The sequence below is a fragment of the Mytilus californianus genome, unplaced genomic scaffold (genome assembly GCF_021869535.1).
Source record: "Mytilus californianus isolate M0D057914Y unplaced genomic scaffold, xbMytCali1.0.p SCAF_8, whole genome shotgun sequence".
In the NCBI taxonomy this organism is placed as follows: Eukaryota; Metazoa; Mollusca; class Bivalvia; order Mytilida; family Mytilidae; genus Mytilus; species Mytilus californianus.
This window is the reverse complement of record NW_026262734.1, coordinates 79813290-79839108: the sequence shown is the minus strand read 5'-3', so window position 1 is coordinate 79839108 and position 25819 is coordinate 79813290. Positions and strand designations below refer to the sequence as shown.

The 25819-nt window shown below is 31.9% G+C and overlaps 1 protein-coding gene across 1 annotated transcript; it reads right to left on the bottom strand.

Moving 5' to 3' along the window:
- Positions 1–468: 468 nt before the first annotated feature.
- On the bottom strand, positions 469–11311 carry LOC127711823 (uncharacterized). The gene is made up of 3 exons (XM_052217975.1): positions 11114–11311; positions 6972–7182; positions 469–3524 (listed from the first exon to the last, which is right to left on the bottom strand). The coding sequence occupies exons 1-3, from the start codon at positions 11294–11296 to the stop codon at positions 1198–1200; spliced, it is 2721 nt and encodes a 906-aa protein (XP_052073935.1). The 5' UTR covers positions 11297–11311; the 3' UTR covers positions 469–1197.
- Between the last annotated feature and the right edge of the window lie 14508 nt (positions 11312–25819).

Genomic DNA, 25819 nt, shown 5'->3' with positions numbered 1-25819 from the left:
ACAATGAGAGACAGCTACAATCTGTTATGATAATAGAGTAGCATCTAATAGAAATCGATTTTATACATTTTTTTTTCAATACATCTGTTAACCTTTTTCTGTTTGAAAAAATCTCTACGAAAAGTCTGTAACTGTATGAAAATAAGAACTATACACAACAGACAAAACATCATCTTTTATTTCGTATTCAATGTTCAAAAATCAATTAAAGTCTTATAAATGTCCATGTATACGTGCCCTTTCATAAGGTCGATTTTTCTCAGGCGCAGCCCATATATGATACCATATTACTTTAAATGCTAACAATGTTTGAAGTGAGGCTCCATTTGCTTTATCGTTTTCTTTCCTGATTAATCGTGTCAATTTTTTGTCCCAATGTCTTTGCTAGCTCTTAAGCGAATTTCATTTTTTTTAAATCTTTCAATCTCCCAATTATTGAGTCATAATGCATTGATAGGAAAGCAGACATGTAACGGAACGATCAGACTTCTTTATTTCTCATATAAATGTTTATTTGTATGCTAAATCTTCCTAAATTTTTTTTTTTTATTGAAAAACAAATATTGTTTCTAAAACCATTGCAATAAAATATATTTTTCTTTTTTACTTTGTAGCCTTATGTAAAGAATTTCAACCATAGAGCTAAATTTCTATTTACAAATTCCAAAGATAATACGTCCAGTAGTGCCTCTGATACTGTGTCACAATTCTTATCAATAAATGAATAAAACTCATTGCCACAGAGAATACGCATTGGTGACCTGTGAGATTTATTTACTTTATCATCTTTACAAAATTAAAACTCTCCACCGTGGCCTGCTTTCAAGAGCATTCTGGCCTCTTTTATTCTTTACATTAACATCACAGTTATACTTCGTTAGTATATCTATAACCTCTATATCTCTTTGTCTAAAAGCTCCAAAATAAGGTGTTTCGCCTTCATTGTCAACATGGTCAATGTCACATCCTCTCTTTAGGAAATATTCTATAATATGCACATTCCCTCCTCTACATGCCGCATGTAGAACACTTTTTCCAAACACATCTACAGCATTTATATTGCAATCATGGGCATGCAAGAATTCAACAACCTCTAAAATACTATGTTCACTAGCATAATGCAATGCATTTCGACCGTTAGCATCTTTAATATTTATGTTGTAGTTATGTTGTAGAAACACATGCACAACACTCCTACTACCTGAGACAAAAATTGGTGGAATTGGTGATTTGTTCATGCAGACAAATTGGACTCTCTGCACTTAATGATGACTTTTGATTCGTTTCAATCATTTCGTTCAACAAAATATCAACTATAGTTGGATAACCACTTTCAGCTGCCCTGTGTAGTGCAGTAAAACCTTCCCAATCAGCAATAGCTATGTTTACATTATTTTGTAACAAAAGTTCAACAATTCCTTTCCGAATCAGTTCATTGCAATCTGAACATTCATCCTTTGTTGTATCTATGTAATGTTTGACTACATTATTATTCGACAGTATGTCATCTTTTTCATCTTCATCAGACCAAGGTTCATCCTCGTCATCTACAACTTCTTTAAAGCAGGCTTCATGCAGTGCTGTTCTGCCATTGTTATCAGTGATATTTACGTCACATTTTGCTGTGATCGTTACTTTCATTATATCTTTATGACCAGTTTTAACAGCTTCATTCAGACGAATTACACTAAACTTATCACATGCATTAATTTCACAATCATATTTCAGAAGAATTTTTACAACATCAAGATTAGCATATTTGCAAGCAAGTATTAAAGGAGTTTGTTTAAGTAAGTCTAATTTGTTAATCTTACACCCTCTTTCCAATAATAATGAAACAATTTCTATGTTTCCCTCGCTACAAGCAACATGTAGGGCAGTCTGCCCTCCATTATCCTCTAAATCAACTTTACAGTTACAGTCAAGTAAATATTTAACGATATCTGTATGCTCGTAGTAACATGCAGTCATTAAGGGAGATTTGAGATTCGCATTGACAAAATCAATATCATATCCATATTTGACAAGAGTTTGAACTATCTCAAAATAACCTTCTTCACAAGCTGCTACTAAGGGGGCATTGTTTTGTTTGATCCGACAATCATTCCATACACGGTAGTCAAAGTCAATGAACATGTCTTCCGTTGATATTTCAAAACTGCTTTCATCGCAAAAATTAGTCGTGTTTGTAGTTGTAACTCCTGTATTTGGATGTAAATCTGATGCTTTTCGTTCCAGCAAAAACTGTATAAGAATACAACATCCATATAATGATGAGAGATAAAGAGGCCATTTGTTTTGTAGCATTATTTTCATGATGTCTTCCTTTCTAGAGAAAAAAATTATGAATTTCTCTTGATATGATTTAAAATGAGATTGTTTGTTCCCAAATACGTAGTGAAAATTCTTTCTGTTTATCTCCATTATCATACGACTGAAGTACAAGTGATCCGAGCTCAGGGGTATCATAATGGTAAAATCATCGTGTTCTTCATGTATTGATTCAAACTGTATCCTACTTGCAATAAACCCTGGAGACGCATATTTCATAACAACATTCGTCATTTTCTTCCCAAAATATAGGGCAAGTAACTCAAAAATTTTGCCATGCTTGCTCGTTATAATTGTTGAGTCATAAAAAGAACGTATTGTATAAGTGTCAATCAGGGTGTTTAAACTGGCAAGGACATGTAATTTGGAAGGACGATTTGATAGGCCTAAACATTCAAAGACTTCTTCAAATATCTTGTTGAATTCGGTGTCAGTATTTTCATCTTGAAAAACATTTGTGTTGATTCTGTCATTATATATAACTAACAACGCTAGTCCCAAGAAACATCCCTCATTTTGATACTGCATCTGATCAAACTGTTCTTTGAAATATTGAATTGGACATTCGAACATTCTAAAGTCTTTGTTTTCAGACTTACCAAACATACCACAAAGAAATGGAAACATGTCTAGACCATTTATGATACCCCTGCTTAGTTTATCAATATGCTCTTGGTTCATATGGAACGTGGCAATTTTTTGTGATTCAACATAAGTGCTAGCAAAATCTTTCGATAGTAAACTGCATTCTTTCAATATCAATTTTGTTGATAATCTTTCAAACTGTGGATTTTTGGTAATCTGCAATCTACATGTAACCAAGATTCGAAAGTGCTCATTGTCCTTTATAAATATTCTTATCTTATTGGAAACTCTGTCCCAGAGATTTATCAAATATTGGTCTACAGAATATATTCCGCAAAGATCATCAATGACTAAAATTTGAATATTCTCTTTTGAATAATACTTGTCAATATCATTTGGATCCGAGATCGGCAAGATCTGGTAACCTTCATGCTCTTGCAAATGTAATGCAACATGATGTGCAATAGCTGTTTTGCCCATTCCAGAGTTACCTGATATAATTGTGAAAGTGTTTTTTTTAACAACATCTAATATTTTCCTGGAAGCTGTCGTTTCAAAGAATTTTTCGTCATCCTTCTTCCAATTTTCTATTTCCTTCTCAAACAAATCTGTAATGAATTATGCTTTCATAAATAAACGTTTTGAACAGCTTTGAATTTATCATATAGATATCTTTCTATACCCCCCCCCCCCTCCCCCCATGAAGTTTATTGAATTATAATATGAATCATAATATTCAAAAAGAGTGCACACGATTAAATACTCGCCTTCTGTACTGACCATTGATTTTATGTTGATAGTCATAAATTCAAATTCCAATGGGGACTAACTGTGCACCACTTATTGCGGACCTGATTTTGTATTGTTATGAGTTACAATTAATGACTAAAATCAGCAAAGACCCATCAAAACAACATCTGATACAAAAATTAAACAATACTTTTAGATATTTGGATGATATATTGGCTCTCAATAATGACGACTTCAGTATGTATACTAAATAAATTTATCCTGTTGAACTTACTTTAAATAAAGCTAATACTAACAATGACCACTGTCTTTTTCTCGATCTTGATATCTATATCATTAACGGGAAGCTTAATACAAAAATTTATGATAAAAGAGATGATTTTTCATTTCCTATCGTTAATTATCCATTTTTAGATGGTGACGATCCCTTGTCACCATCTCATGGTGTTTATATATCTCAACTTGTACGATTCGCTCGTGTATGTAACAACGTATTAGATTTTAGCGAGAGAAATTTATGTATTACTGAAAAATTATTACACCAGGGTTTTCGATATCATAAACTAGTCAAAACATTTACTAAATTTTATCATCGGTATAAGGACATCATTCGTAAATATAACTCAACATGCAGACATCTTATATGTTCGGGTATTTCACATCCAATCTTTTATGGTAATATTCTTTACAAAGCACAAAAATGTCAGTATTCACCTCAAAAGCTAACAAAACCTTTAAAAAGACTTATTAAGAAGGGATATAGTTACGATACAGTTGTCAGGTCATTAAAGATTGCATATTTTGGCTTTAATATTGATTCACTTAGAGGGTCTTTGCATTGGAATTAAACATATTTATTCTAAAACCAGTTGTTGGCATGACACAGGTTATGTTCTTCTCATATATTTTATGATGGTATAATACTAAACCCCTAACAGGAGGGATTGTGCCTGATATTCATATGATGAAGAAATAATCTTTCAATCAGTTTAATTGAGGTCTGGAGCTGGCATGTCAGTAACTGCTAGTAGTCTGTTGTTATTTATGTATTATTGTCATTTTGTTTATTTTCTTTTGTTTCCTATTCTGATATCGGACTCGGACTTCTCTTAAACTGAGTTTTACTGTGCGTACTGTTGTGCGTTTGTTTTTTCTACATTGGCTAGAGGTATAGGGGGAGGGTTGAGATCTCAAAAAACAGGTTTAACCCCGCCGCATGGTTGCGCCTGTCCCAAGTCAGGAGCCTCTGGCCTTTGTTAGTCTTGTATCATTTTTAATTTTAGTTTCTTGTGTATAATTTGGAGTTTAGTATGACGTCCATTATCACTGAACTAGTATACATATTTGTTTAGGGGTCAGCTGAAGGACGCCTCCGGGTGCGGGAGTTTCTCGCTGCATTGAAGACCCATTGGTGGCCTTCAGCTGTTGTCTGCTCTATGGTCGGGTTGTTGTCTCTTTGACACATTCCCCATTTCCATTCTCAATTTTATAAATAGAAAGTTTCACTACAAGTATCACATTAACGTACCCTGATTCAAGAAAATAAGGTCAATACCAGATCACCAAGACAAGAAAACATGTACACCCAACAACTATTCCTTACACCGAATAAAGTTAACCTTTTGATTATAGAATACAAGAAACAGACCAAACCATAAAAAAAATTTATAAAGACCATTGAACATTAACAATGAGGAAAAGGTCAGAAGAAACTTGATAGACTCTTTTAGCTTACAATTATTCCATGCATCAACTATAGTTGACTAATTGCTTATAGTATCTAAGAAACAAACTTAACCAGGAAAACTTGTTATTGACCAATGAACCATGAAAATTTGTTATTGAATAATGAACCATGAAATTTTATCATTGACCAATGAACAATGAAAATGAGGTCAAGGTCAGAAGTAACATACCAGACTGACATATCATTTTACAATAATTCCTTACACCAAATACAGTTTACTTATTACATTAAATATTAGAAAAAAACAAACCAAAACACAAAACCTATCGTTTATCACTGTACAATGAAAATGAAGTCAAGGGAATATGACACCTGCAAGTATGACATGGACATAAACATTCCATACACAAAATTTAGTAGACCTATTGATTGTAGAATCTGAGATATGGACTAAAATCACGAAAACTTGTTCACTGATATATGAAATGAGGTCGAGGTCAAGTTAAACTGTCGTGTCGAACAGACATGAGGATACACATACTAAAAATAGTTATTCTATTACTTATAACAAGAGAAATATTTACATTACAAAAATTCCAAAAATCTTAACTTGAAAGAGTCACAAAACTATTGAAATGAGGCAAATGACAATGAACATATTACTTAAGACAAACGGAAATGTCATAACATAAGGCATCTATACATGTATATACAAAATAAGAAGCCTTTTGTACCTTCTGCAGTATTAAGCTTTAAAGTAATTAATTAACACCGGAAACGGTACGGGTTCACTATCCTTATGCTCGACAAAACAGTAATCATTGTACAATAAAACATTTTGCATCTATCGTCCCAAATGAAAGCAATATTGTATGCAGGAATGATCGACAAATCCTTGAACTTCTATGTCATTTAAGCAACACGATTTGAATTTAAAGATCTTACTCGGTAGCAATCTGTCTTCTTTTTCTATCTATCTGATAATATTTTGTTATTTCGTCGTTTTTTGTCGTTTTTGTTGCTATTGTATTATCGATAGATCTTATGAGATGTTATTTTTCCTTTGGTACTTTCCGCTTCTTTTCCGCAGCCTGTGATCCAAATTGACTGAATTCAAAACTGATATAACCACAAGGACGAAATGTCAGTCACATGTTAAGTTGACCAATATTTTGCAAAACCTCATCAATAATGTAGTACACATGGAGCATGTTTCGTCTTTCGTAATTTTGGGATTCTGATAGGACACTGAACAATGCTGAATAAAAGATGAGGGAAGGCAACATAGATCTAGTGCTTGTAAAAGTCTCGTCTTGTATCAAGCTTAAAAGGTGTGTTGGCTTTTTGTGTACTTTTCCAATCTAAAAAATTATTTCAACATGGTGTTTGACATTGGCCTTCTAACTTATTATTTCGAGTGACACTTATATTTCTTATATATACTTCACGCGCATCTGGAATGAAAAATTATAAACGTTGTATCTCCGATTAGTTCTTCATATTTATTTACTTCTTCTTACCTTTCGATATCACGTTAATCTGAGGAGAGTTATTTCAGAAACACATCTGTTTTTTACACGTAAATAAAATATATGCAATTTGTTGAAATACTACTTACCCCTAATATGTTTTGGTAAAGGGTCATTCTGTTGTGCTTCAATTAAGCTCAATTTGTCTGTTACCTCTACTAGCTTTTCTTCTACATCTGTAAGTCTATTTTGTATACGAATAAATTGGAGATATTCTGCTTTTTCTGATTCAGAAATCGGCATTTCTTTCAATGCAATAATTTCCCCACTGAATGAGCTACCACCAAGTCGTTGCACAGCCTAAAAATAGTTATCATATTTTTTGTAAAAGAGGGACGAAAGATACCAGAGGGACAGTCAAACTCATAGATCGAATACAAACTGACAACGCCATGGCCAAAAATAAAAAGACAAACAGACAAATAATAGTACAGATGACACAACATAGACTTCAACTTCACCATTTGGAACTCTTGGTTTAATAGCTTCCTTGTGAGCAGCAATCCTCTATCAAGGAAATCATGATAGGAAACACAAGCCCGGGAATATCGTATCAATTGGGAGATATATACTCCGTATGCAGGCGCTGCTGGAATGTTGCTACATAAAAATGGAAAGTTCACAATTGGGAAGCTGAAATCATCTCTTTTGTCGTAAAGTTTTGTTTTCAACCGACCCTCATTGTCAATTTCTAGATGTAAGTCAAGATATGAGGCAGACTTAACTGTATCTGTAGTTTCCTTTATCTCTAGTTCGATGGGATAGATTCGTTCAACATAGTCACCAAATTTTGTATTATTTAGTTAGAAAACATCATCTTTATAGCGGAATATTGTAAGGAATACATAACAAATATGTTTGAAATTGAGTGATACGGAAAAATATCGTATAATGGTTTAACAAAATGTATTTTACACACTAAGTCTATTGTTTAAGAAAGTATCAATAATAACGGAAATGAATACAACTTTCCATACTCTTCATTTCAATATAATATAACATATTTGAATGTAGATTTCATTTTGAGAAACATAAATATCTAAATATTAAGCACAATATTCTAATACAAATTATTATTCTTTCATAATGACATCTACTATTAGGGTCTGGAGGTAAGGAAGAGGTTGAGGCTATTTTTCACTATGCTTTTAATAGTTTGCCTATTATTCTTCATCCTGTATCTTTCAGCACATTGTTTTTATTTGTTTTATTTTTAGGCCTTCATTTTACATTGTTTGTTTTAATTTGTCATCCACAGGCATACCCTTTATTATTGAACATTTGCTCTGCTTTTCGTTTTATGGAGCACAAAAGTATCCTAAAAATGTATTTGCCTTCACTTATCAAATTAGACTAAACTGTAATTCTTATTGAAGAGAAATAAAGGGTCCATTAGAAACATTTGAAGGTGCTATAAAAGTTATTCAGTCACATCAAATTAATTCCTTGTGCATTATCTGAGCATACTTTTATGTGTCGATGTCAGAAATTATCCGTTTGTGTTATTTCATTAACAATTAACATTATGTTTTTGGGGCTTTCTTTCCTTGATCAACATGCAGTTTCTCTAAAATTGTGTTCATTCTACCAAGCATTTTTCCTGTTTGTGTTTTTGGACGTTTAGTTGCATTTCTCTGTTTAGTTCGAATTCCTTGTTTGTTAGATTTCGTCTCTTTTGTTTAACAGCAAATTACATGAGCTGTGCATTTATAACTTTTTTGTTTATCAATTGTTGTGTTTAATACAGTTAAGGTAAGGAACAGTATATGGGCTGTATCGCAGTTTTTGAATACAACTTTGCGTCGTTGAACTACAACTGAAAATCGAAAAAATAATTCGTTTATCTTTTATTATGGGTGCATATTTTTATAGAAAGCACATAAAATTGTCTCAAAATCCCGTGAATCTCTTCATAGATTTTTCTTAAAAACTATATGATGTTGACACTTAAATTTCTCATTTATTGATATAAAATAATCATATGGTTTTCGTTTTTTGTCTAACAATCAATTTGTTACCTTTTTGGTAGTGAAACACGTCAAAAATCAACGTTTCACGACCTGCAACGCGGTGACGTTACGATTATTTCGACGTTTTGTTGGATTTTTTCACAAAGAACACAACTTTGAATTCTGTATACCGTTAAAAAATAAGCCGGTGACACTACCTTTATTCTGCATCATTAAAACGGAAATTTATGAATCAAGAACATATAACTTTTTAAAGAAAATCTCTGGAGTAGAAATCCGAAATGTGATGATTTTAAGACAAATTGTAGAAGGTTTTTCGCCAATTTTAAGTGCCTCCTGTACAAATGTTCACCCATTTCGTAAGAATTCAATCAATAAAATATAAATGATAAATGAGATAAATGCATTATTTCTTTCGATTTTCAGTTGAAGTTCATAGAGTTGTATGCGAAATTTTACTGAAATATATGACACAGCCGTTTTAATGTAGCTTGACCTTCAATAAAATATCATCAGAACAGCTGTTCACATGAAAAGATTTTGATAAATGGAGATGGAATAAAAACTGTCTAGTTAAACCATAAAGAGGTTCTTCATATGCTTTTTTGTCTGTTTTTGATTAATTTTTACCAAACAGATAATCTTCGTATTTAATTTATTGATAATCTCTAAAACATTCCAGGGAGTTGATAAAATAACTGCTAAAATCGTCAGTGATTATGTAGAATAAAAAATGTGTAATACATATGCCGTAAGATAACAGAAAATAAACTTTTTTTTTCTTGATATGTAATTGGAGAAGTTTTGCGTCAACCCATGTTCAGCATAACAATATTTTGTGAAATTACCATGTTAGCTGGTAAAGCTAGATAGACCATTAATTATTATTATATAATGTATGTCATTGTTACAGAAAAAAGATATAGGAAGATGTGGTATGAGTGCCAATGCGACAACTCTCCATCCAAGTAACAATTTATAAAAGTAAACAATTATAGGTAATGGTACGCCATTAATATAGGTCTTGGATTGATTTAATCGTTCTGCTTTATATATTAGCTAACAGCTGCTTTGAGGCTTTTTATTATAAGATGATTTAAACATTTTTGCTAATTAGCCACCAGAAATAATTTTCTTAAGCATGAAATTAAATATGATTGTCTTTACTCATGCAATTGGGTCCTAATTAATCAGTCTATTGCAATTCGTTTGTAACGACAATTTTCATTGGACGTTGACAAATATTTTGCAGGGGTAAATTCCACGTTCTACCAGTCTGTAACCAAAAAAGCCGCCATTTTGAATTCCGATTTTTTTTTGTATGTAATTTCTCACAAAATAAACATGTAAGTTACATATAGAGCGTCAAAATCTACTTTTTTCAACGTTGAAACCATTCTAAAGCGAACGAAAGTTATAAATACGTTCAGTGTTTATATTTGACATCGTAAGTATACATATGACTTCACATTATTTAGTTGCTAAAGACAATGCAACAGTTTCGCGGACTTTTTCATTTATGTCATTTTACGTCAAAATATTTATCAAATGGTATTTTTTTATATGTTGCATTAGAATGGAGATAACTGTATTGTATTTTAAGCCTTCGTAAAACTTGATTTACTGTCGCAAATATTCGTTTACCTAGCTCCGCTACGCGTCGCTAGGTAACTCAATTTGCGACAGTAAAATCTACGTTTTACGAAGGCCAAGCTTAAAATACAATACAGTTATCTCCTAATTTTATTCTTTTTAACAGAAACGGGTTCTAAACTTGGCAAATACTTTAAAACTTAAATAACATTAATCAACTTACAAATGATCGTGTTTCCTTCATCGAAACATTTCATTATGCGAGTATAACTTATAGTTCGGTAACATATTAACCCGAATAATTCAGTCGTTATATTCCGCTGATCTATGATTACTCCATTAACGCCTGAATCCATAGACAATGAAAAATCTTCAATCAATCGTTCGGAATTAGCTATTGATTTACATATCTCGATAAAATTGAGCTGATTGCTGATTGGTCACCTCTTCTACAGGGTACCAATCAAAATCTAGGATTCGTGAAGAGTTTTTATCGTGTAAGGAATTCAGGCCCTCGCAAGTAGGAGAGATCGATTACGGGGAGGGACTGAATTATTCGGGTTAGTAACATATATGGCATAACAAAATCATTTTCTGGCCGCCATTTTGTGTACGGTAAAATAAAACCTTATAACATAGGCGTTCAGCTAATTGAATCCTGACATTACCTGTGCTATATCTTCCCAGTAATTATTGAAATCATTATCTTCAATGATAAAACTGTTCGTGTGGGCAATTTCATTTCTATAATGATGTATTCTGGATAAATCGTCACCAACATTGATTTGTGTACTAAAGGGAAGTTTATTGCTGATCTGTAAGTCTGTAAAATTTCGGATCAGGCATATCATCAGAGTAATGTCAAACTCTTCTGAATTACTTGAACATTGGTGTATAGATATTTCAATAGAAAATAGACTTTAAAAATAAACATGAATGAGTCTATGCACATTCATGAATATTTCAAAATAACTGTCCTACCTCAATGTAAATCCCGTCGCACTTAGTGCTTAAAAAAATCAATTGCTGATATACTAGTAGATAGAGGAAAATGTGATATGAGTGCTAATGTGACAACTCTCCATCCAAGTCACAATTTGTAAAAGTAAACCATTATAGGTTAAAGACCGGCCTTCAACACAGAGACTGGGATCACACCGAACAGCCAGCTATAAAGGATATCCATAATATCAGTGTTAAACCATTCAAACAGGAAACGTACGCACTAATCTGTATGAAAATTCACTAATGAAATCCACGTATACTCCCATGACATGCACTCGAAAGGACATCATAGTCTGCTCTATTTCTTATTTAAGTGACGAAGAACTGAACCATTCTTTTTTCTGGATGCCACCAATTGCAAAAACAAATGTTTATTTCACAGGGTTGTCAAGTGATGAACCTTTTTTCAAATTGTCAACGTAAATTGTATTAGCGGTCAAAGATGCTTCACACAAGTATCCCTCATTTAAAACTTAAAAGACGAGCTAAAATCATTGGTACTAACACCTCTTTTATCCCGGTGAAATTGAAAATAGAAAGTAATAAATCCTATGATAAATATATATAAGGACGTTAATCAAAAGGGAAGTAATGCATATAGTTAACTGATTAATTATAGATAGTCACATCACAATCATAAATGTTCAATAGATCAAAAGTTGGCACAATAACAACGCTTTTAAAGATTTTCCTCGTCTCAGAGTCATTATAAGGTTTTCAGCAAAATTCAAAGGCAAACATTTCATATCGATAAAAATGGAATCCCCTTCATGTTGTACGAAATATATATTTATTTTAATTCAAATCTTCACAAACCTTGAGATGGAAACAATAATGTCCACTGATGATGATCTATTCTGTTTGTCCTTTGTAGTTCTCGAAGCTTACCAATTTCACTGTTGATAGTTGCTTGTAAACAATCAGGATGGAACTCTACATCAAACGTGAGTCGAACTGCACGTTGTGATATTTTGTATATTAGAAGACCTAATTTAATGTAATTGGATTCTCGACTTGATATTCCTGCTCCCATTAAATCACCTGAACGATTTGTCTATAAATCTAAAAAATCAACATATACTAATATAATTTGTATTCTATACAAGTTCTATATGAATGTGTCAGACACATTAAAATCAGCACCAAACTGTCTTTATAGTTGGTATGAGCACTTCGTATCAGTTTCTGATTGAAAATACAAAGGCTTCACTTTAGAAATCTACACTGCCATGCTATAGCAAGTGTGCTAAAAGTGGCGTCAAATATCAGCAATTTACAAATGAATCCTCTCAAAGATTAAAATCCATACTCACTTCTTAGGTTTTTTTTAAATTAGAAAAAAAACGTGCTCGCAGTAAAATAAGAAAGTATTTTTACGTAGGAAATAAAATTGTGTTTTTGTTCACTCTAATCTATATTATTTAATTGAAGTCTACACATATACAGATTCTAAATAAATTTATTACACTTATTCCTATCCTCCCATCGTCAATTTGAAAATACAAATAAAGTGTCATCTCCTAGTATCCTACTTCTATTATGAGAACAAAGTGGTCAAGTAACAGTTTTTTTGGGAATGTGACCATATGCAAGGTTGATTTGTTAAAAAAAAATAAAAGCCGAAGACGGGAATTGAAGTACTACAAGATTTAAGTATGAATGTAAGGTTAGAGGATACAGTCATGTAATTTAAAACAGCACACTTTTTCCTTTTAATCCTTTTCCGATATGAGTTTTGTTGAAATATGTTTTAAATGCAGAACAGTATTTGCTAACACATTCAAATGCATCGTCTATACCTTTTTGAATAAACAGAACGTTACAGTCGTTCCTTTTAAGCGATATAAAATATAGTGTATGAAAGCATATCAATTGTTGCGAAGTCTTATGCGCTTAATTGTGTACCGTCTTCGGGTTTTCTCAGAGCCAAAAATTTGGACAGATTAAGAGAGAAAAATACAGGTTGGGGTAAACATGAAAAAATGGATTCAAAATAAATAACCAAACTGTCTACGAGCAAAATACAAATGTTAAAAATTTTAAGGCATATTCTGACTTTTTTTTTATATCAAGTATCGAGCTCTGGAAAAAGTACTCTTCGCAAGGTCTTCGTGGAAAAAACTGGCGAAAACGCGTCAGGTTGGTCAAATAAATAAAGTGAATTGATTCCAGTTGTACAGCGCGCGAAACATCACACTTTTATGGCAATCTTGTCATGTTTGTTATCAAGTATACATGTTTCAAGGAGTCAATGTCTCAGTGTTGTGCATATGTTTTTCTTACATCTAAACCTACGCACTGGTGTATTTATTCACACGCACAGCCAAACGTCCGTAATTAGACAAGAGAACTGAAGGGCGTTTGTATTGGCATCGGCCAGCAAAAGTGTTATTTAGCTTAAAATATATAGATTTTTTATTGATAATTTCTTATTATTTGAATGATCGACTGATAATGTATGTGTAGTAGCAATTAAAGCGCATCATTTAGGAGAATTTTTAGTTAAGGCTCAAGTTTAATCTATTTTGTCCATAAAACTGTGTGGTAAAAGGCCACATTAGATCAAACTTGTCAATTTCGACATGATAATGATAGCATAGTGACTCATTCATGTTCTTTAAAATCAAAGATTTTATCGACATAATTTGAAGACTTGAAAAAAGTATAACAAAAATACCAAACTCCAAGGTAAATTCAAAAACGGGAAGTCCATAAAAAGTGACAAAACCCTATCAATCAACGAGACAAAAGAAAAACAACTGTCATATTCCTGACTTGGTACAGGCATGATCAGGAGAAAATGATGGGTTAAAAGAGAGGCGAAAGATACCAGATGGATATTCAAGCTCATCAGTCGAAAACAAACTGACAACGCCATGGCAACGAAAAAGAGAAAAGACCATAAAACAACCAACAGTATATCAAATACAACATAGACAACTGAATTATGAGCAACACGAACTCAACCATAACCCGGGGGTGATCTCAGGTGTTCCGGAGGGTAAGCAGATTCTTCTGCACAGGTTTTATATCTAGCTTAACCTTTCACGTGTATGACAATTGTTTATAGTTCCGTTATAATGAAATAATATTTACTAATATCGCAATTTAAGGGGCCAAACCATTACTCTTATAGTATTTCCTCGTTTGTTTGAATAAATAAGTTGAAAAGTTGGAAAAAACTTAACGAAAAGTTTTCGAGGTTCCTAAATAACTTTGTTGCATTAAAATTTTATAATATTAGCTCGTTAATTCAATCATTGTATCTAAAATAATAGTAACCTACCTTTTCGGTGTTTATCGAGCTCCTTTAAAAGTAATCAAATGCACTACTATATAAAAATATTTATGTATTTCATCAAAATTGATAGACAGTTATTTGTCATTTTAAAACGTTTGATTTACCATTTTAATGGTTTAAATGTTACCGTATCAAATTGATTTTTGTGTTTCTGATCACTCTAATCTTAATATTTTTATTTGAAGTGTACACATATACTCACTATATATAAAAGTATGTCATTTTTTCTAATCCTCCTATCGTCAATTTGACAATACAAATAAAGTGTCATCTCTTAGTATCTTACTTCTATTATGAGCAAACATTGTTTAAGTAACAATTCATTTGTGTATGTGATTATACACAATATTGATTTCTATAACAAAAAAAAATCAAGTCAATGACGGAAATTGAAATACTAAAAGATTTAAGTGTCAATATAATGTTAGAGGATAGAACAAAAATAATTCAAAACTTCATACTGGCATATTCAACAGTTGCATATATACCTGTTCAAATCAACAGAACGTCAAGGTCATTCCTATTATCGATGTCGTTTACAAACTTTGGAAGGCTATTAATATTTACTATTATTGAAATTTAAATCGTCTAACACATTACTCTCATCGCATTTCCTCCTTTGTCTGAATAAATAATTTGAAAAAGTGAAAAGAATCTAAATTAAAGTGTTTGAGATTCCTAAGTTCCTTTCTTATATTTATAATAGTAGCTTGTTTATTCGGTCATTACATCGTTACTATCCTACCTGTTCGGTGTTACTTGAGCTCCTTATAAAGTACAGTAAATAAAATCACCAAGCCTACAACTATATATAGAAATTTATGTATCGTATCAAAGTTGATCAACATTAACTTCTCTTATCAGAATGTTTGATTAATCGTTCAAGTGTTTTAAATGTTACCGTATTATATATATATTGAGCATCAATGGAAACGCAGCACCTTCGTGAATTTTTAATTCACTGACTATCCAAACAAACCGATATTCTTTGTCATGGATTTTAATAGATGTCTGTGATTGTGCATACATTACTAATCTGGAAACTTTAAAGTGACCATTTCCGAAAAAGGTTAAATGAACTTATACCACTTCTTCTTATATCTTTTAGAAATTTAAATGGCATAGTTAACCCATATTGAATCCCTACATCAAATGATATAAATTTTAGAAATTATCCTTTGCAAATGGCCCATGGAGATAATATTTGTATTATAAATTGTAAAATTAAATTATATGTATTCCACGTATTACGTTTTCTTCAACACAAACAAACACTTTTTTCATTTATGTATCGGAGATGAAGTTCTATCATTTTTTATATCATTATTATTCATGGAAAAAATAAGAAGGTACCAAAGGAAGAGAGAAATAAAAATCATTCATTGAAAATAGACTGACAAAATAATGACTCAGTGTCTCAATTCACTGTCAACATGTTTTTGTTGTCGAACATCTTTTTAAATAGTCACCCAGTATTTAAATTTACCGATTGTGTCATATTCCCAATTGTGACATTTTGGATTAGTGTGCGTTTATCTGAATGAAGTTGCATGCTTAGAAGGAGACACGTATCTGTCATCTTACTCGATCACGCCCCGGTGCATTCAGTTTTTGGTTTTTATCTTGTTTTTTTATAACTGGGGTTATGATTTTACGTATTGGTAAATTACGGTTGTCTCGTATTTAAATGAACTCAACAACGTAAAAAAAAGTGAAATAAGTGAAGATATATACATTACAAATTGTATATTTACTTATGAATTATCGAATATTCTATAAAAAAATTTGGATTACGTGACAGATAAATGAAATGGTCACAGAACAACAACTAGGTCGACATTTATCTTCGTTGGCTTTATTTCAAAAATACGTTTATCAGAGTAAATGCACCGATTTAAGGGCGTTTAATGTGCATTTAAATGATGGTGAAAATAGCGAATATGTCGTTAAAAATCAACGTCGGATCCCAACTGTATCGGATTCCACGAAAACAGTTACGCTCAGAGACAAATGTTATGGCAAACATAGTTGCTTTAATACATTTGAAATACTTTCGTGTTAAAGAGGGAGAAGATCTAAAAGGACAATCTAAGAGATTAAGCCCAATATAATGGACAACATTATTCCGAAAATTTAAATGATTATCAACTGTTACAAAACTTTGCATTGAACCAAAGAGCTAAAGACTAAGCAACACGAACACCAACAACAAAAAACGGGCGTTACATGTAGCTCTGGTGTTCTGGAAGGTCCACAGTTACTGCGCCAATAGTGTCAACCGTCATATTACTCTTTTTAAATGTAACTATGAGCCACATCCACTAATTAGACATGTATAGCTTTAGCAGGGTGATTGATGTCTCTGATATCACCATAATTTAAGACTTTGCAAAGTGCAAAAACAGCGGTGCATTTCTGTAACCCATAAACTAGACTAAATGTGAAATTATAAGCGAAAAAAACATTGTGCATGACTAAGGATAAACAAGCCTTTTACTGTAAGATACAACACAGACAGTGATACATATAAGAGCACAAAACACGAAACTGAATACTAAAAAAACGAAAAACACATACTCCTTTTCAACAGACTAGGAGTAAATATCGAAAGGGTAAGCAGTTCCTGCTCCAAATATGACATCCGTCGAATTAAAAGGCGCTTTAAAAGGCATATCCTTCAATACAATTATTTATCAGTTAATAATTGGCCTGTGATTCGATATTTCAGAGTAACCGTTTTATTACCAGCAACAGAAAAATGTGCCCGGTATATTGGCCCAATTTATACAACATTAAACACTATTTCTAGTTAGAAATATTGTTCTGAAAAGATGACTTCCAGTCTATAAAAATATAAATTGATCTACTGACAACAAAAAAATACCGGAAATATTTACTGAAATTATATAGATAAAGTTAACTTAAAAGGGAACTTGTTATGATAATCATAATAAGGAATACATGAAACGGAAAATCCAGGTATAAAAGACATGGCATCAAATGCTACTTTGTACAAAAAGCATCAATATATTACACAAGACAACCTATTACCACTTTTTGATTTGGGACAGTGGCAATATAAATCAAGATTCTGATGTGATTAACATTTAAAAGAAAATGTTTTTTTTTAAAGAATAGTAAAACAATTAAAGTTAAGTAAATCTAAACTTGATATAGAATGAAAAAACTGTAGTTTTCCTTCTCTTGACAAAATATAAGAAACATATGACTGTAAGAAGTATAACAATGTACAAAAGAAACTCAATGATAAACGTAACTAAATAGAATGTTCTGATTGAAATAAACAAATTGAATATCACACTAAAATTGCATCTATATAAATATGACACCACTGAAATATCATTAGCTCCAAGGACTTGACGATTGAGTCAACTTTCTCAAGTCCTCAAATTGATAATTGACTTGTCCGTAGACCTTAAAGTATGTGAAAACCATCTAAAATGGAATAAAAAATGAAATGCAGTGAAAGTAAATGCAGAATCCGTCAATGTATACAACTGCCATTACTTGTTTTACCTTCAGCAACATATTTAAGATTCGACATCACATATAACTAAATGCTCTAATGAGCATCTGTAGCTCACCTGCATCTTCAACAATGACAACGTTTTAATATAACTCATCGGTAAAGGGGAACAACTCAATTAAGAGTTAACTTTAATTTTACTTATGTCGACGTATTTGTAGATCATATCCTACTGATCATTTTTTCCTTTTTTAAAGTTTTTATTTATCTATGATCGTTTATACATGTAATATAATGGCCAAGAAATGAAACATATAAATGGTAAAAACTATTATGAATAAGCAATAAGGAATCGATTTAAGATTTCAGCCCTGACAGCTTAGTTTTAAATCTTGTCTTGCTGATCATTTTTGGTTTTTAAAGTTTCTATCTATCTACTACAGATTTCAAGATAAGAGGAAACATGCAAAGGTTGAGGAAAATTGTCATTGTCATTAAAGGGCAATACGTCCAATAGGGAGAACCTAAACGATTTTGGTCATTTTCGCTTATTTGTAGATCTTGTCTTGCGAATACATATATATTTTTATTTCAAAGTCTCTATCTATCATTAAAGAGCAATTTCAATAAAGAGTGATACATATTGATATTGATATAGTTAGAAATGAACTATTGACATGGAGATATGTCTCGCCTGTCGGCAGAAAAATTAAAAAAGGGCAATCTGCTAATAAAAAACTTTGAAGATTTCTTATTAATTGAAAGTCGCGGGACCACGACCTAGGCATGCTAGGGACAGGGCCTCAAAAAAGTCGTCAACCTGATATGTAATACTTAAGCAGAAAACTTTGTAATGATTGACTCATATTTCCCAACGCTGCCAGTAGAGCAACACTTATGTCATGCTTTCCGCGACTTTTATCACAGAGGAGACAGTAAAACGGAATAATTTGCCTTTTCGACAAGGTATAAAGTACATATGTTTATTAAGAATAATGACAATGTAAAAAAAAAACTCGAGGATTAACGTAACTTGACTAAAATTAATTTTCATTTCAAAATAAGATTTGTAATAAGATTTGTAAATTTTGTATCGAACTGAAGTAGTATCTATGAATATGAAATCACTGAAATGTCATCAGCTTCGAGGACCGGACGATTGAGGCTTATACTTACAATTCATTTTTCATATATGAATGACTGAAGAGCTACCTCTTCATTATATTACGTACTCGAAAGATACACATTGTTATTTTTGGTCAGTTGTGTATGTGCTTTCGTGTTTCTAAAGTTATGGATATTTCGCATGAAAGTGGCAACACAACAATTCAAAATCCGTATTTATTATATTCATCAAAATGTTTCAATTTTCACAACTGTTTTAAAATAGTTTACTTAAGTTTTTAACTCCATGTGGACCTGGTTTTACCCTAATTTATACATGTGCCTCCCTACAATATGCACGGCATTAAAAGGTCCTGCCATCACTAATGTATAACAATTCAAACTAGACCACTGACGATCTGGTTTAAGTACAAAACATTAAAAAAAACAACAACAAAACAATTATGAAAAACAGTAACAAACGACAACCACCGAGTTGTGATTTGGAACAAACAGAATGTGGCATAGTTAAACATGTTTCTGGACATCAAACCTCTAATTAATCTGTTAATAATCATTCCATTACAAAATATAGGTAACACATTTGATAATAGTATCTGCGAAAGGGAATTTATCACGAAGACTAATGAACCTCGAAAACAATAACACTGCCAGATGGACATGCAGTAAGACCTTGCTTTGATTCTATATACTGAATAAAGTTATCCTATATTACATAATACATGAGAAAATCACGTGATAAAACATTCTACAGTTTTTGAGTAGTCTTTGACCTATACAAATGAGGTCAAGGATAACAAACAGATTCTAGACGAAAATTAAAGAACATAAAGCATCAGTATACAAATATGAAGTATCCAGGTCTTTTACCTTTATAAATTCAAAACTTTATACAGACAGTTTTCGCCGCGGCTAGATAAGTATAACGTCTGTGTCACGCATTATCTTTCATTCATAGCTGGCGAGACAAAAGGGCTAAAACAATCTGTAAAAAAGTCTTAAGTTTACTGTTCCTGAGGATGATGTATTTTCGATTTTTGTTCAATGATAGATTGTGTATATTTTGTAAACATAATGTTCTTTTTATCATTTGAATCATGCATGGTCAGCACCAACAATGTCTTCTGTGTGGATATACTCTTTAAACTTACTTTTAAAAAATCGACTTTTAAAAAACGTTTGATAATGAAATCACGGAGAACATCTCAGAATACATTGTTTTGAAACAACTTATTTTTTAGAGAAGTGAAATGAAAATAAGAAAGAACTGTGTACATTAATTTGCAACAATTGTCTAATAAGTGACGTCAAATAAGTAAACTTTGCCATCTTCAGTCGATACCAACAGTTGCTGCTTATTGTAATTATAGCTTATTGCCCTAGGACGAGATAGATTTCTGTTACAGTACACTTCTTTTAATTCGTTTCCAGTACTCGTTAGTGCATATATATTGGTTGATTTAAATCTTGTTATAAACAAAACGTGTTTATCACTGCATGCTACTCCCAATGGCGCTTTTAGATTTGTATCCTTATATTCATGAATGTTAATCCCATTCAAATCACAACAGTTAACTCTATCTTCTTTCCATTGTGAATAATATATTTTGTCGTTAAGAAGCACTGCATATATCAAATCACTAACACTATAAGGTATCTTATCAAGTATGTTTCCTTCAGTATCGGTAATATAACACCCCTTACCATTATCCATAATAATGAAACGTCCTTTCGTAAAGGACAAAGAACATATGATCCCATCCACTTCAAAGGAATTATCAATTAAAGAGCTCTCGGTGCTTATCATACTGCTCTTGTTGCAGTTGCAATCGCTTACTGCAATTCTGTTATCTTTAATATAAGCAACAGCATTTGGCATAAATGATAATGATATGCCCTTTTCATAAAGACCATTGTCCTTAAAAACAATTAAACGTTTGTTCCATTTATCTGAAAAAACAAGTCTCCCGTTTTCCAGAAAGCAATTATCACAAATAATAAACTTTTTATCCTTTCCACTTTGTAACTGTACACTTTCAAACACAGGTGTAAGTTGTATTTTGTCAATACAAGGGATTTTGTCAATGCAAGGCATTTCAGTTGCCAGAAGTTGTGCCTGTTTTCCCTGTGGCTGACAAGTTTTATGTCTGATTCTTTGGTGATCACATTCACATTGCCTAGGGATGGCAACAATGTTTCGATTGCAAGCTCGACATTGGGAGAAAACGATATTGAAATTTGCCTTGCTGAATCTCTTTTAATCAAAGACTGGACATCTGTCTCTAAACTCTTCACTGTGGTCTCAAATTCTCTAAATGCTATAAACAATTGGAAATCTGACGCATATTCTTTAATAACATCAGCTTCTTCCTGCATTTTTGCAACATTTGTTTTTAATACTTCGAACTCTGTAATCGTTTCTTCAATAGCCTGGAAATGTTCTTGGTGTAAAACTTCTATTTTGGTTTTAAGTTTTGTTTCAAGTTGATCAAGATGAACAATGACGTTCCTTTTGGTATCTGCAATTTCTTTCAAACATTTCTCTTTCTCGTCGGCAAGTAACGATATATTATCAAATCGACCTTTCATTGAAGAATTTAAGTTGTTGAGCAAATCTGATAATGTTCGCTCAAAGTCCGAAAGAGCATTTGAGGTTTTGAAATATTCAACGACTTTATGCATTGCAGTTAAATGTCGGCATTCTGAATGGGTTGTTTTCATGCATTCAACACAGCAGGGTAATTCATGCTGACTACAATAATATTCAAATCTTGCGTCATGATCAGGACAGTCATTCTTTATCTCTTTCACAACTGCAGGTAATTTATCAAAACATTCGAAAGGAATTGTTTCGTGAGTTTTTCTCAGTTTTGAAGCAGATTGATATAATTTGCATGGCTCACAAAGACTTTGCTCACATTCTGGGCACCAATCAGTGGCAAATACTGTTATGTCCCTTATTTGACAAATATCACACAACCTTCCACCTGTCGCCATGCTGAAATAAAATGAAAATTTAGGTTTTAGAAACCTCCATACGGTTGAAAATTAGGCAAATTCGCTTCACGTATCAAAATTCAGACTAATTATTTTACATTTTATACCACTCTTCACACAATACAAGCTGTAGAGATTGTGTAACATTTCAAAAAATTGTGATACCTTTTAAATAAAATAAAAATCATTATGAAATATTCAATTTTATTCGTGCTTAGCAATTATATTTTTATATCGAATCAAAATCTGTAAATATAATTTGTTAATGCACATTCAACTTGGACTATTTAGTAAACTCCTAAAAGGATACATAAATCCCTGCAATACTACAAGTAATCTGATTAATCTACAGATCATGTGTCCACGTTTCGCTTACAAGGTTATGATAACGCGGAATTTTACTTTCAGTTGAATGATCGTTTGGGATCCTTTGGTTTTGTAGTTATGATACATATCCTTCAAAAATGTCATTGATTGATGTAATAACAATAAAAACAGAACGTAGAACGTTGGCAGATCCTTGTAAGCGAAGCGTGGACACATGGCATATGATCTGCATTCAACCAGATTGTACTTTAAAGATGTTCGTTCCTTTTGTTTTTGAATTTTTGTTTGATATTCGGAATCCTCTGGTTCTATCCATGTAGTGTAAAGAAAATTTTTGTCCGCTTACCACCACTTTTCTTTTCATAATTTTTTAACGCATGGTTTGAAAAGCCATTTTTTTTTTAAATCTTATAAAATCCTTTTTCATAGTTTTTGAAAGAAAAAAAGAAGCCAATATTAAATGTATGAACAATCTAGAGAGAATCATTTAACGAAAATTTAAAATTGAATACATATATCTATTTGCACTCTACTGTGGTTTATTTTGTACCAAGACTACGATTCCGCCTCATTGCATGAGCTAGGAATAATCGTTTAATAGTTTAGAAAAGAAAGATTACACTAACGAATTTGATGGTTTAAATGTACAATTTCGGAAAAGAAACATACAAATTCAAGAAAAAATCAACATTTCTTTTGTATGAAGTTCTCAAAATTTATATTTTCAAAATCAACCATGCAACCTTTTTCATAAACAGACAAATGTATAGATTAGTCCTATATACCAAACAAACAAATGATTGCATGGTATAACATTTTGTTAAAATAAACAAAAATCAATAGTTCGTACGCTGAAATGTATATAAATAGTCTTTCTTATCATGACTAAATCTAATAATTTTGTAAACCAACTTATTTTTGAGAGCGATTTATTTTTCGCGACTTCCGAGGGTACAAAAATAACGCGAACATAAATCGTCGCGAATATGTAAAAGTCAGAACATCGGTACAAGCCTTTCTAAAATAACCCGTTTATTAATTTTGAAATTATAAAGAAACTAAGGTTCAACTCCCTCAGGCAAAGTTGACCTTAGATGAATTAGGCTAATTCTTAAGGTCCAATTGAATATATAGCTCTTCAATTGTTTCGGTTCTTATACATCCTTGGCTCTTTTAAATATACGGCTTTGAGCGTTCCAGATGAAAGTAAATCCAGAAAAGCGCTTCAGATACATGAAATTTATCACGTGGTGTTTTATTTTTTTTTTCATAATAATTGAGAATTTTACATGACAAAAACACTTTTTTTTTCATGCATTCACTGAAAAATGAAGACTTCATAAGTTTGATTAACTTGTGTCGCATCCTTTTTGCATATTTCAGCAAATAAAATATGTTTAAACTAATAATGAAAATGAGGACAATGGACAGATTGAAACTTTGTCACATAAGGTATCTGCATACAAGGTATGAAACATCCAGGTTTTCTACTTCTGAAATTGAAAGCTTTATACAAGTAGTTAACGTCGTCACCCTCGCCACCGCCACCGGATGGTAATCCCTACAATATATGTCTCGTATTCTACGACTTTCGTTGCACGCGAAACAAAAATTAATAAATACATAGAAATGAGAGCGAATTATTTCTTTTTCAATTTTATTTTTATCCTTAACGGGCTACATGTACCGTATACACAAGACTATACAATAAATAAAATATGTAATCGTCCACTTTAGTATAAATCATGATTACAAGTTAATAGTATCTTAGCAAGTTTACGATCCAGGTGTATTTCTTGTATATACATTGCAATAATTGTCATTATATTAATAATTCAACCGTTAGAAAGAGTCACACACAATGGATAAAAGTATCAAACGGAAAGAAGACCAAAAACAATAGATGATTGAAAATCATAAGTGAATATGTTAATAATAATCGATTCTTAAGTCAGAAAATAATACCCTTTAAACACTCCTGAGTCCCGATGTCTTACCTTGTGCATCAATTTCTGGTTAAGTTACGTATCTGTTCAGACTGTGAACTATCAACAAATCGTCGTGTGAATCCTATAGCGTTATATATCCACTTTTGATAAAAAGGAGATAGCTGTATATTTGATATCCAAGTGTAATGGTTTATCTCCATATACACCTTTGGTACAGAGAAAAATATTTTAATAGTGTTGTATCTCCACTATGTTCCTGTGTACTTTTGCTGTAAAATAATTTTTATCAAAATAATCTTAGGAGTACTATGCTTAAATTGTTTGCATGGTTTGAACTCAATATATGAGCAGTTCTAAGGAAATCCAGCAGTCCAGTGAACAATCCATGGTCTATTTCCAAAATAAATATAGGAATATATTTCTAAATCAACAAGGGGATGCTTTATTTATTTAAGTTGCTGGTCTATTAAAAAACAATCGAACAAAGATCAACTTTTTATGTACGTAAATTCGGATGTTTGAATGTTATTGAAAATCATTCCTAATTTAAAAGATATGAAAAAGGCTAAAGGGGATGAAGTTTTAGTTATGTATAGTTTTACGGACGACATCGTGAGTTGTATGGTATATCTGTCACTGATGTCCACGTAAATGTTTCAATTGAAGTAACGCCAATTCCTTTTTTCCTCGATTTTGGAATCATCGAATTTGTAATTACCACAAACAACATGGTGGGTGCCATTTGTGATGAAGGATATGCCTACCTTCCAAAGACACATGAGATCACCTCCAGTATTTGACAAGGTTTGTGTTTTTCATTTTTAGTAGGGTTTATTTTTCTCATTTTTTATTTGGATTTGTGATCCTCATTGTTAGGTGGGTTTGATAATATTTCTAAGTCTTTAGTTATTGTGTCATGTTTTGTGAACTGTTGGTTGTCGGTTAGTTGTTTTCTTGACAATGGCTTTGTAAGCTTTTCGATTGATGAATTTTGAATGTAGTTTTGGTATCTTATACATGTTTGTTAAATAAAATATTATTTTATGATTTAATATTTTTGATATCGATGTACTTTATTGACAATGCGCTAATTGGTGATCTTGGATGCTTAAGAAATTTTATGCTGATTAAAAAGTTTATATCAACTGAACTGTCCATGATAATCATATTTATTTTGTACTTA